Consider the following 13,910-nt stretch of genomic DNA (forward strand, 5'->3'; position numbering starts at 1 on the left):
AAATGTTTCTTAATCTTGCTGTGCTTTTGGTTTACCAGATAATAAGGGAAATACCCACCTAACAGAACAAAACACTGCTTTCATATACTTTCGGTCATCATGGGACCACCCATCACCCCCTACAGTGTTTTCATCTGCACATTTTATTGAAATACCTATAGAAGTATAAAATATATTTTCCATCTAGTAGTATTAAAAGAATGATCAGCAAAAAAGGAGTATAAAAGATCTTAGATTCAGAGAATCTTTAATTATATATAACACAAATGGGTGGGTAGTTCTAATCAGATCATAAATAAAACATCTATGAATTCATGTGGCTCAAGGAGATAAAATTTTAGATTTTACTGTATCTGTTACTTTAGGTCTAGCATTGATAAGTACTAACAAAAGGTGTCCATGATACTACTAGTGACATTGCACCATTGTACTCTTTATGGTTTGTTGAATGACTTCCTAAAAGTTATTGATGAATGGTGCAAATGATGAAGGCTGTATATTTGACCATCAAGTGAATTGGATTGAATGATTTCAGGAAACTAAATAAGTTAATGTCAATATGTAATATTTTAGGTAAGTTATTGAATTCTGCCTTTTAACTGTAATAAGCAACTATTGATGAAATAGGATTGTTTTAGAATTTGTGTTTTATGACAGTGATCTATGATGACAGTGTGTAGTGTAGAAGTTTCTTAGCTTCAGCCTTTCCCACTGCTGTTTAAAATTCAAAAATGAACAAGCAATCCTTTGCTTAAAACCTCCCCAATAGCTTATCACCCTCAAAGTCAAGCTTCACTTAAAGAACCTTCTTTACAGTCTGGCCCCACCTTTTTATCCTTTCTCTTGGTATACCCTGCCACTTTGAACTTGATACTGTAGCAATATTACATTACATACCTTGTTTCTGCTCAACCTGTACACATACCAGTACCTCTGCCTACAGTGCCCTTCCTTTTCTCCCCCGCTTAATCTGGCAAACTCCTGTTCAATTTTCAAAACCCTACTAACATGTCACCTCTGAAAAAGGGAAACCTGTGAAGCATCACCTACCTCACCTGAAGAAACTCAGTCACTCCACTTGCTAGGCTAACCTAATACTGTTCCTTGTGCATGTTTTTGTAATTTATGCACACAACACACACACACATTCTTGTCAGTTTTCTACCCTGTCAGCTCTGTAAGGGTAAAGGACCCTGTGTTATTTGACAGATTGTCTGTCCTAATGTGTAACATGTAAATAAATGATGATCAATAAATATTAGTTACTAAAATTTTTGTTGCTTAGCTTTGTGTTTTATAAAGCAAATCTGATTTCCAGTTTAAACATTTTCTTAAGTTAAATACAAATTTCACTGAAATATTTTTGTGACAGGAATACGAATACATTTGGAAGTTCATGAAAGTCAAATATATAATATCTAGAAAGTAGGTTTCCTTAGATTTGTATCTAACCCAGGGGATCCCTGGGTGGCGCAGCGGTTTGGCGCCTGCCTTTGGCCCAGGGCGCGATCCTGGAGACCCGGGATCGAGTCCCACGTCGGGCTCCCAGTGCATGGAGCCTGCTTCTCCCTCTGCCTGTGTCTCTGCCTCTCTCTCTCTCTCTGTGACTATCATAAATAAATAAAAAAAATTAAAAAAAAGAGTACACTTGTATCTAACCCAGCTTCTGTGGACCATGTTTAAATTGACCATGTTTAAATTAAGTGCAGATTTTTTTGGTAAACAAATTAATAATTGTAATTTATTTTTCTCTGCTCAGCCAGCAGATCTAAACGTTTATCAACATGAATTTTGCTTTTGGTTTTTAACTTGCTTTCCTTTGCTCTGCTAGATTTTAAAATAAAGGGGCAAAGAATGTCAAAAGAATGGCATTAGACACATGATTTTAAAAATTAAAATGATAGATTTATTTAGACTATCAGTTGAAAAGTATGCTCTTAAGTTTTACCATCAAGGATACATTTGTTTCAGCCAGAGTAACTGTTAAGGCCTAGGTGTAAATTTTAATCACTTTCTCTGCAGTTACTCCTAATCATGTTCTCTAATGGCAGGCTCCATTGCTTATTTTTCTTTTATTTGACTCAGCACCTAGCATAGTGCCTACACTTACTGGTGCTCATTAAGTGGTTTGTTGAATGGATGATAGTCACTGAATTGATGAGTTCCTCCATCTCACCAACTACCCTGCTCCTTGCAGGTCGCTTCAGGACCAGCTCCCTACTGCCACAGCCCCTGGCCACAGCAGCAAGAAGCTAGTCCCTCCCTTGTAATTGATAAATCGGGGAACTATTTTATTACTTGAAGATTTCCCTAAGTCTGAATCTTCAGGTATTGTAGATCAAGTTTGTTCCCCACTTTACTGATTTTTATAAGCTTGAAGTGCTATACAGTGGGGCTGTATATAATGAAGGATACTTGTAGTTACAGCTAATGGGACCCACACTTGTATAATTCTGGAGGAGCAATAAGAAAGTCCGTTTTGATGTTAAACCCTGACCCAATATACTATAAGTAAGAGTAGGTCTTCTTGAGCCTGTGGCCCCGATTTAAAGAATAGATATCTGATATAGTAAAAAGCTCATGAATCATCTTGCTAGTCTCATTTTTTGTATGAGAATTTACATTTGGGATTGCCACTACTGAGATACCTTTTAGGGCATATTCCTTTGGAAAGCATAAAAATGTCTAGACTTGCTTGATTTTGAAGATTAGTGTTGAGAAATAATTTTTACTTGGTAAAAAGCCTCTAAAATATTTTAGTGAATATTAGTCTCTACTGTTGGTAGGAAATCTTACCTTACTAAAATGCTTCATTGAGGAAAATAATATTCTCTTCTTCTATGACTAAAATTAGGAAGAAATAGAACCATTTCCAGAAGAAAGGGAGAACTTTCTTCAGCAGTTATACAAATTTATGGAGGATAGAGGTGAGTTGTTTTTTTTTTAAATTCATTATTAATGTTGTAATCTATCACATAGATAATGAATACTTTAAGAATTCTGTCAAGCTTTGTGTCACTAGTAATCATGGCTCTCTTATTGATTGCCAGAGTCACCAGCACCTACCATAGTGCCTGTCCTATAGTGAATGGAATGAGGGCTTTGACAGTATTTTGATGGATATTATGGCCATGGATCCATGTGGCCTGTATTCACTTCTGCCTATCTGGCTACCCATCCATGAGTCCCCAGAGAACTCTTAATACTAGGGAGTGGGAGCCGAATGGGAATCATATTACCAATTTATTTGCACCTACATAGGTGCTTCTAATAAAAAGCTTCCCTCTCCAGAATCACTGTTTGATAAACCTAGGGTGTGTGTGTGTGTGTGTGTGTGTTTTGTGTATGTGTACATGTGAGTGAGACGGGGGGGGGGGGGGGGGGGGGGGGGGAGATGGGCCATAAGCCTTCTTATGACCTAGCCACACAGAACTAAGCAGAGAATTAAACCATTCAAAGAAAGTTAGATGTAGAGAAAGCTGATAGACTCTCAAGTAAGCCTTGGCTTAGTTCTTTGAATCTGCCTAATGTTGTTAAAGAAATGCAAGAATTGAAGGAAAGAAGAATGGGTGCTAACCTTTAACTTACCCTAGTGACCTGGCACTATAGTACCTATGGCCCTGTTACTCTGTTGCTTATCTGCTATTCAGAGTATCATGTCTCCTTTCCTGGGAAGATACTAGAAAGAGAATAGGGAAAGGCAGAAAACTTTCTAGCTTGAGGGAGACAAAATGAATCTTACTTGGAAGTGTCACTACTCAGGGAATTCATTTTTTGGGGGGATGGCAATTAACATTTTTTAAATCCTCATTTGTATTGCTGGTAAGTAGAAGCTGGCTCTGTGTCTTTTGCTTTAGTAAGTGATAGTGGCTACTTATGTTAGTGGTAATGTAGGTATCTTTTTATTGTTTGATATGAAATGTCTTTGCTTTCTGTATTATTTCTTTGTGTGAAAAGAGGTTTGGCCTAAGAAGGTGGTTTAGGTGGGTGGGTGGATTTCTTAGGCTTTTATATAAGATAAATAAAAACATAAAGAAAATAAATAGGGGATCCCTGGGTGGCTCAGCGGTTTTGCGCCTGCCTTAGGCCCAGGGCGTGGTCCTGGAGTCCTGGGATCGAGTCCCACATCAGGCTCCCTGCATGGAGCCTGCTTCTCCCTCTGCCTGTGGCTCTCTGCCTGTGGCGCTCTCACGCGCGTGCTCTCTCTCTGGTGTCTCTCATGAATAAATAAATAAAAATCTTAAAAAAAAAAAAAAGAAAAGAAAAAAGAAAATAAATAAAAGCTGATATTAGAAAAAGTGGTAAAATATGACTATGTCAGTCATAGGTTGTTTTGAAAAAGCTACAGGTATATCTCCATTCCATTATTTCCTCTACCACTTTCTAACAGTTTGGTAGTTTTAGTGTCCTTTCCTTGCATGTTCCACATTAGAAAGAAATAAAACTAGGGGAGCCTGGGTGGCTCAGTTGATTGAGTGTTGCACTCTTAGTTTTAACTCAGGTCATGATCTCATGGGTCATGAGATCAAGCCCCGTGTTAGGCTCCATGCTCAGCAGGGAGTGTGCTTGGAATTCTCTCTCTCTCTCTCTCTCTCTAACAAATAAACAAGTAAATATCTATAGAGAGAAACAAAACTATATAGCTTACCTTGGAATCATTGTTTAGACTAGTAGCAAATTAATAGCATACAAAGAAAGTATCATGAAAATAATTATTTGTGAAGCAGTTGCCTATCAATTATCTTAGCACTTTCTTCAGTTCTACCAAACTTTGTTTCCTTGATTTAAAAAAAATTTTGTTTTGGGATACCTGGGTGGCTCAGTCGGTTAAGCGTCTGTCTGCCTTTGTCTCAGGTCATGATCCCAGGGAACCCTCACATAGGGCTCCCTGCTCAGGAGGGAGTCTGCTGCTTCTTCCAGTCCCGTTGCTTGTGTTCTCTTTCTGTCAAATAAATAAAAATAAAATCTTAAAAAAAAGTTTTTTGTTGTTGGTATTTTATCAGCTGTTTATTCTTTTGCTCTTAAGGGAAATGAAAATGGAATGAAATAATATAAGGTTTCAGAAATCTGGTATGAGAAATGTATTTAAATGAAATGGGCTTGGGACGCCTGGGTGGCTCAGCGGTAAGCATCTGCCTTTAGCTCAGGGTGTGATCCTGGAGTCCTGGGATCGAGTCCCAGATCAGGCTCCCTGCATGGAGCCTGCTTCTCCCTCTGTCTATGTCTCTGCCTCTCTGTGTGTCTCTCATGAGTAAATAAATAAAATCTTAAAAAAAATAAAAAATAAAAAATAAATGGGCTTAAGTAGTAGACATCATGTTTTTGATTAACAAGGGACTTGTTTTCTTATATATACACACACTTTGCACCATATATATTTAATGGTGATATAGGAATCTTCTGTAATTTTAAATTAAAAATGTAGCATGATTATAATATATTTTGTATTTTCTTTTATAGGCACGCCTATTAACAAACGACCTGTACTTGGATATCGAAATTTGAATCTCTTTAAATTATTCAGACTTGTACACAAACTTGGAGGATTTGATAATGTAAGTATTACAGTTAGAAATGAAACATTTTTTGTACATGTTTTCTCATCTAAAAATTCCCTAAACTTGTACACTAATAAAAACTTCAGAAGGAGAAGAAAATGTAAAGCATAAGTTAGAAACATCTTCCTCAAACCAAATAAATTTATTGAAGATTTTTTTCAAATGAGCTTTCTGATTTACTGTGAAGTATGCCATACTTTCATAAACCACCTATGTTTGAGTATTGATAGAAGTTCTTCCTATGTTCCTTTTCCACTAAACTGTAAGGTCTTTAAGAGTTAATAGTCTTTATTATATCCTTAATCTCTTCCTTTGTATCTGAAACATACACACACATGCACACACATACATGTGCCTACACATATGTGTATATATGGAAACCTGCAGAAAAATCTTCATTGAACTGAAGAAATTATCTTAAGGCTGCCGTGATGGTGGCCATGTATGGTGCCCATCCAGTTATGATTATTCTGGGGGGGAAATGTATTCTGTAGAACTGCTTTGATTTATTAAGCTTACAGGTTTTATGGGAGCTAATACATTACTTAAAGAATTTTATCTATCTCTTCATTACAAGTTTTGATTTAGAAACCTGAATATTTTCTTTTGTACTTGCTAGGGTTAATTTAAAAATCAAATGGCCTAACACTTCAACATTTATAATTTTGAGATTAAAAGTTACTGTAAAATATTGTAAACCAAATTTTTTATTTAGAATTTATTAAGCTAGTTAATTTTTTTTATTCCTTTGAGACCAGAACTAACATACATAAACATATATATGCTACATTAATCAAATTTTATTATAGGTCCACCTTTTAACTTGGGAGTTTTCATTTTACTTTGTCTGTTAGATTGAAAGTGGAGCTGTTTGGAAACAAGTCTACCAAGATCTTGGAATCCCTGTCTTAAATTCAGCTGCAGGATACAATGTTAAATGTGCTTATAAAAAGTAAGTTACTGTTCTTAATATACCTATAGTCACTACTTTACCTAGAAAGCAGGTTAGAATTTATAAGTGAGGCTGATTATTTCTTCTAAGAAGAAATCAGAATTTACTCGACTAGTCACTTTATAATAGCATTTTCTACAGTATATTCTACGAATACTAGATCTATGTGATACTGTATAAAGAAAGTTTTTGTGGCCATGTAAATTTGGAAAGTACTGTGTAGAGCTTAAAATACCAAGGTGTGGGCAGCCTGGGTGGCTCAGCGGTTTAGCTCCACCTTCAGCTCAGGGCGTGATCCTGGAGACCCGGGATTGAGTCCCACGTCAGGCTCCCTGCATGGAGCCTGCTTCTCCCTCTGCCTGTGTCTCTGCCTCTCTCTCTCTCTTGGTCTCTCATGAATAAATAAATAAAATCTTTTTAAAAAAATGCCTTTAAAAAGTCAAGGGTTGAATCCTGGTTCTGCCAATTATTAGCTTTTATGTCCCTGGGACCATTTATTTATTCTCCTAAGCTTCTGTTTCCTTGTTTGTAAGGAAAAATAATACTTGCCTCATTGAATTAAATGAAATTTCACGTGAAAAGGACTAGTGCTTGGCGTGGAAGAAGTGCCCCATTGATGCTAATGCCTTTAATAACTACTATTGTTACAGTTACAATATTTAACATTCTGATTATCTTTTTACTTTTAGTGTAGTTTTTTTTTTTTTTTTTTTAAGATTTATTTATTTTGGAGAGAGCAAAAGGTGGAGGGAGAGGAAGAGAGAATCTTAAGACTCTGAGCTGAGCATGGAGCCCAACATGGGGCTTGGTCTCATGACCCTGAGATCAAGACCTGAGCTGAAAACAAGAGTCTGATGCTCAACGGACTGTACCACCAGGTGCCCCTAGTATAGTTTTTTTTTTTTTTTTTTTTTTTTTTTTTATGATAGTCACATACAGAGAGAGAGAGAGAGGCAGAGACACAGGCAGAGGGAGAAGCAGGCTCCATGCACCGGGAGCCCGACGTGGGATTCGATCCTGGGTCTCCAGGATCGCGCCCTGGGCCAAAGGCAGGCACCAAACCGCTGCGCCACCCAGGGATCCCCCTAGTATAGTTTTTTAAATGACTTTTTTTCTTTGAAAAATGTTTTGATTTGGATTAAAAAGATTGGGAAGAACTGAACTATAATAAATGAGAATATTAATGTGGCTCAGTATCTGAGAACTTAAATAAACACATTTTAAAAACCATGACTCTATAGCAGTATTTTGAAATGTTTTCCCAAATGTAATTTCTCTTCATGTTTCCAGATACTTATATGGTTTTGAGGAGTACTGTAGGTCGGCCAATATTGAATTCCAGATGGCATTGCCAGAGAAAGTTGTTAACAAGCCATGTAAGGAGTGTGAAAATGTAAAAGAAATAAAAGTTAAGGAAGAAAATGAACCAGAAATCAAAGAAATAAAGATTGAAGATGAGGAAAATATAATACCAAAAGAAGAAAAACCTACTGATGATGATATTGAAAGAAAGGAAAATATTAAGCCCTCTCTGGTAAATCAGATACTGTTAATAGTGCTATGCCTTCTTTGATACATTTTCTACATCATCTGTAAAGTTTTCATAGCTAATTTATCGTAAAATGTTATATTTTATTTTTTATGTATTTTCTTTATTAAGTGCTACTTTTTAATTTAAAATTAGCTGTTAGCTATTTTTGCTTAGTGTTTTAGAAATTACAGGAGTTTCATAAAATAACTACTACCTTTCTCAAAGTTAGTATTGGTTGTTACCTCCTTTTGGTAACAATTAGATCATGGAATTAGGTTGACATTTTATACTTTTTGTTGGTTTAGTTCCTCTGATCTTTTTCTAGGGAAGTAAAAAGAATGTATTAGAATCTATACCTACACAATCTGATCAGGAAAAAGAAGTTAACATGAAAAAAACAGAAGAAAATGAAAATCTGGAGGATAAAGATGAGGAGACAACTGGTATGGATGAATCCCTCAGCATAAAGGTAGAAGCTGAAGAAGAAAAAGCAAAATCTGGGTAAGAAATTTGTTTTTGGTTAAGATGCATTTTGGCTGAATGAATTCTTGTAATTTGCTCTTTGTGTGTGTATGTTTGAATCTAAATTTGACAAAATATAGGATTATCAGTGGTTTGCATTTATTTTGTAAGTACCATTTGCCTCCTTCAGAGACCCTGCTAATGCAAATTTGTAGCAAAAGGTTTGATCCATTCTTCTTGCTCTCATCATGGAAATTTATGAAATTTTGAGCTAGAAAAAAAGGACTTCTTACTACATTAAGCTCTGCTGAATAACCAGATAATAGAAATTTGGGAAGATGGCTTTCTGTAATGTTTTGTAGATGGTATGTTGGTTCTAGATTTTAAGAGGTGTATTAATTTCTTAAGCAAAAAGTAAAAATGGAAAAGTGCTAATAGTTTCAAAAGGCCAAGATTGTTATATTGTGTTTAATGTGACAGTAGCAATTGTTTTGGTTAGTTTGGAATGATGAACTTACTTATTTAGTAATGTAATTTATGCACTGCCACGGGATCCCTGGATTTTGTAGGTGAATTTTGGCATCTGGTCTTATTTCTGAGGTTTAGAAAACCTAAACATCTCCATTGTTAATGGTCCATTTAAATAAGTACAACCAAATGTTTTTGATCATTTTAGTATTTTTCTGAAATTTGGCCACAGCAAGTGGACAAGCAAAGGAAGGGAAGCAAAATATGCTTCCTGAATATAGTGAAAGATGTTTGTTTAGTGTACTTGGTTAAATATCTTTTTGTACAAATGTGTGTATCAGATACTCCTAACTGCTAATTGGAGATTATTTCAGCTATTAAGAAACTTAGTAAGTACTTAGCTATTTGCCTAAAATCTCTTGATCATTTTAGAGTCTTCTGAAATTTTGGCTGCAGCATGCAGATAAACATGGAAGGAAAAACCTGGGTGTAGATGAATATAGTATGTTTTCTCATTATACTTGGTTGTAGTTTTTTTGTGCACATGTGTTTTTGAAGTACTCCTCGCTGCTGCTACTGGAGACCATTTCAACTCTTAAGAAACTTAATAAGATTCAGCTTTTTGCCTAAAAATTTGATTTTAAATCTGCATGTATTTCTGGAATATTTACTGTGTAGGAGGCACTGTGACAAGCCTATTTTTCTTTTTGTTACTAATTAAATTTTCAAGTTGGTGTTTCAGCTTATTTTATAGTATAAACTATATATTATAGGTTTTAAAAAGTTCTTCAACTATATATACTCTTTAATTTACTACATATATTTATAAATGTATCATACCACAAACTGAAATCTTCCTGGTGTGACTGCCCTAATTTGGTAGATATTCTTTAGAATTATTATGTGTTGGGAATGTCCAAGATTGATTTCTGAATTTTATTAGGTAAGTGCAATAGAAAATTTTTACAGTTATAAAGAATCTTATGTATTTCTCTAGCATGTAAACTTTTTCTAAGAAATTAGCTACTACCAGGAACTTTCCATGTCCTTTTCTCATAGTCCAGGTGTAGGAGATAAATAAGTTAGTTCAGATAAAATGCCAGGTTCAGTGCCTGGCCTATAGTAGTTATTAACAAATTATAGATTTAAAAAAACTTTTGTTTCATTGTAAGGAGTGTGTCATTAAACTGGGAAACTTTGATATTTCTTTGTGAATTCAGGTGAAAAATACTGATACATTTGGTTTCTCAGCGTATAGTTCTTTAAACAATAAACTTTAAACAGTTGTGTGTGTGTGTATGCGGGTACACACATGGCATGCAGCGTGCATGTGGATGTGATATAAATTTAATTTTTAAATTCTGTATGCTGGCTACATTTTATACTTTCAAAGGGTATTTTGTTCTGTGTTCTATCTGGCTTAGTGCATTTACCTCTGATTTTTGCCACTGATTTATTAGAGGAAGGAGTAGAATATTTTATTTGCCTGATAGTAATTGTGTTGTTTGCTTTTTTATACTTTAGTATATTACTTAAGTGCTTTTCATTTGGTTTGTGTCTGAGGTTGATATTCAATGTGAGAATTTTATTTTAAATTTTTGTTTGCTTTATTTTTGCAGAGTATTAGGGTTTTATTCCAGATTAAAATAAAGATTGACCTGGCTGCCACTTTAAAGTAGGGTTGTACTTGCTATTATTGGCATTTATCACTTGTGTTCAGTGCACTGTATAATGTACGACATAGTTTTTAGAGTTTGTTTTTATTTTAAAAAATCTTAAGACATTTTATTCTGTATCTCTTTTCTCTTATATGATTCTGAGGTACATGATAAATCTCTTTGGTGCATGATAAATTTCTAATTTTGTTGTGGCCATTAGAATACACTTCCTTTTCTCCCTGATACACAGAGATATAAGCTTATGATTTTTTTTTAAATTTTTATTTATTTATGATAGTCACACACAGATAGAGAGACACAGGCAGAAGGAGAAGCAGGCTCCATGCACCGGGAGCCCGATGTGGGATTCGATCCCGGGTCTCCAGGATCGCGCCCTGGGCCAAAGGCAGGCGCCAAACCGCTGCGCCACCAGGGATCCCTAAGCTTATGATTTAAACAAGTAATACTCTTCCCTCCAAAATATCTTAAGCATTTATATATATATATATATATATATATATATATATATATATATATATATATAACATTTATTTAAAAATTGTTAATAATAATTTATCATCCAGAATACCTTTTTCTAGTAATTTCCTAGACATTTTAGCCTAACAATTATTTCTTCATTATAGACATGTTAATGTATTTTTAATAATAGAGTTCCTATTTTTTGTCTCAGATTATATCTGATTTTGTTTAGGTCTTAATTTTTAAGTACCTAATCATTTGAATATAAATGAATCTTTAAAAATAGAAATAATTCTTGAGATTTGTAGACTTTGTGATGTATTTCAGAGAAAACTAATGCATTTGTTACTTTTGTAAACTTAGACTTAATTTCACAAGGCTATTAGGCTTCCCTTCATTCCTTCTGCCTCACCATGTAGAAGGAAAGAGCTAGGAGAATAAAAAACCATTTTGGTGTTGCTAGTATTACTATAGATTATTTTTGTTGCTTACACAACTGCATAATTAGGAATGATAATAAAGTATATTATTGCTAAGAAGTTTGCATATAAGAATATAAAACATTAACAGAGAAAGCTTTTTATATAAATATTATATTCATCAATTTTTAAAGCATACTTAGCTGTCTTGCGGTTCTGTTTTATGATCTTTGTCAGCTTTAAAGTGATGGATTCTTTTTGAGAGAAAAATTATAATAAGTATAGACATAGTTTTTATACTGTGCACAACAGATGAAAACTTAGAAGTAAATATAGTTGAATTTCAAATTGAAGATTTTTAAAAAATAATTCTAGTCTTTGGAAAGATTTATAATTTAAGATTTTCTCCAACTTGTTTAGCACAGATTTTTGACTAATATAGAATGAATGTAAATGCTCAGTTTTAAAAAGCGCAAAATATTGAGAATTTTGAAATAGTTGCAGTGCTGCTTCTAGAATGATTTGACTTTTAGTTTCATATTACTTGGATATGGCCTCATATGTGTATTTCATTGGAACTTTAAAGTTGAGAGAATTGGTAGAAGACTTTTTTTTTCAAGGTAGTAGAAGACTTTCAATAAATTTGCAGTAAAGAAGAAATTGTAGCTAAGTTTAGAATAGAAAAAAAAAACTAGATGTGATAGTGAAGTTAGTCAAATATTACTGTGAAAGGTAAAATATCAGTTAGCATAACATTTAAAATTTTGGTTGGAACACCTTTGGAACTCAGTAAGACCAGCTGTTGGCTAGTAAAAGTTTTTGTTTTAAACATCCTGAGGATGGAAATATTTGAATAAAAGTAATTTTTAGTCTGAAAATGGCTATGAGGTGTAATGATTTTTGTTTTTGTCAATGCTTCTGTGTAAAACACTTATAATAAACATGGAAAAGTTGTTATATAGTCGCCCTTACTAGTTTCTTACGCAACTTCTATTCTTCTGGCTATTGGAAATTTTCTTTTAATGCATTTTTCAATCTTCATTTTCTCTAAATGTATCTTTCTATAACCATGGTCATCTTATACAGTTTTAGTTTTTACCATTACGTTGAAACTCAGAATTTCATACACACAGAACCTGCTGTTCCCGGAGCAGTCACAGCCACAATTTTTATCATTTTATGTGGTTTGGAACTGAAAAGCTTATGAGGTGTCTTTTATTAACTGCAATTTTTTAAACCTTTCAAGAGATGAAACGAATAAAGAGGAAGATGAAGATGATGAAGAAGCAGAAGAGGAGGAGGAGGAGGAGGAAGAGGATGAAGAGGATGATGACAACAATGAGGAAGAGGAGTTTGAATGCTATCCACCAGGCATGAAAGTCCAAGTGCGGTATGGACGAGGGAAAAATCAAAAAATGTATGAAGCTAGTATTAAAGATTCTGATGTCGAAGGTGGAGAGGTCCTTTACTTGGTGCATTACTGCGGATGGAATGTGAGGTAACTTGAGTTTTAGCTAGTGATTACTACCTAAAAACACTTATAAAATAATTTTCTATTTTAAAATTGAATTAACAAATTACATTATCAATATTCTAATTGAGGTCATAGTACCATATAAAAAAATACGTAGATTTTAGCATGTAAATGCCTCGCGTAGTGACTTCCTACTTACTGTTTTTAATACTCAGAAGATACCCTTAGTGTTTAGAAAACTGAAATCCATACAGTTGCTTTTTATGTTATACATGTAGATTAACAGAGGCAATATTATTGGGGAAATGATAGAAAAATCTTTTTTAAAGAGCGTCTTGATGTCTACTAGGCTTCTTGCTCTTGCATTTTCAACTACATTGCCACAATAACCTCTTCTCTGTAATCTTAATTCATATTTCTTTCCTTTAGTAGGCAGGGATTTTAGAGTTGCAGTTTCTTAATAAGCTTTAGCCATTTTAAGAGGCCTTTATTTCCTCATTAACAGCTCTTGTATTACAGCCTTGTTCAGAAGCCTCTGAAATTTGTCTGTTTGAGACAATATGTTGGAAGTCTAAGCAAGTCTGCTTGACTAAAATAGAGTGTACTTTCTGACTGCTGGTAATCCTAGGAATGAAAGGCAAGACTAAGATTTGGTTTTAGGTTGTGTTCAATGGCTTAAATTCTTTCCTTACACAAGTTTTCTTTGGCTTACCCAGAGAAATTTTGTATTTGAATTTTATCCAAAATTGGCAAGCCCATTTTAGGATCTGGTCACTTAGATGATCTTTTAAGAAAAAACAATTCATTTTGGAGTATTTGATATTATATTTGAAATACAGTCTATAATAGGGTTGTTGCCCTTGAAAAGTTCACCATAGGAATCTTAAGTGGTGGTTTCATGGTGTGCC

The 13,910-nt window shown here is 34.3% G+C and overlaps 1 protein-coding gene across 6 annotated transcripts in view; it reads left to right on the forward strand.

Annotated features, from left to right (window-relative positions):
• ARID4B (AT-rich interaction domain 4B) overlaps positions 1 to 13,910 on the forward strand; it is a 149,792-nt gene that overhangs the window by 94,959 nt on the left and 40,923 nt on the right. For 4 of the 6 annotated variants that reach the window (XR_005357743.1, XR_005357744.1, XM_038533851.1 and 1 more), the window contains exons 12-17: positions 2,855 to 2,927; positions 5,461 to 5,555; positions 6,413 to 6,510; positions 7,801 to 8,044; positions 8,367 to 8,542; positions 12,775 to 13,026. Coding sequence is in view for 4 of the 6 variants with exons in the window: in XM_038533851.1 (XP_038389779.1) it covers positions 2,855 to 2,927; positions 5,461 to 5,555; positions 6,413 to 6,510; positions 7,801 to 8,044; positions 8,367 to 8,542; positions 12,775 to 13,026 (938 nt within the window). In the remaining 2 variants the exon portion in view is untranslated. The remainder of the gene's footprint in view (positions 1 to 2,854; positions 2,928 to 5,460; positions 5,556 to 6,412; positions 6,511 to 7,800; positions 8,045 to 8,366; positions 8,543 to 12,774; positions 13,027 to 13,910) is intronic. The other 2 variants (XM_038533853.1, XM_038533854.1) reach the window with 2 other exon arrangements.

The sequence above is a fragment of the Canis lupus genome, chromosome 4, assembly GCF_011100685.1.
Source record: "Canis lupus familiaris isolate Mischka breed German Shepherd chromosome 4, alternate assembly UU_Cfam_GSD_1.0, whole genome shotgun sequence".
Classification (NCBI taxonomy): Eukaryota; Metazoa; Chordata; class Mammalia; order Carnivora; family Canidae; genus Canis; species Canis lupus.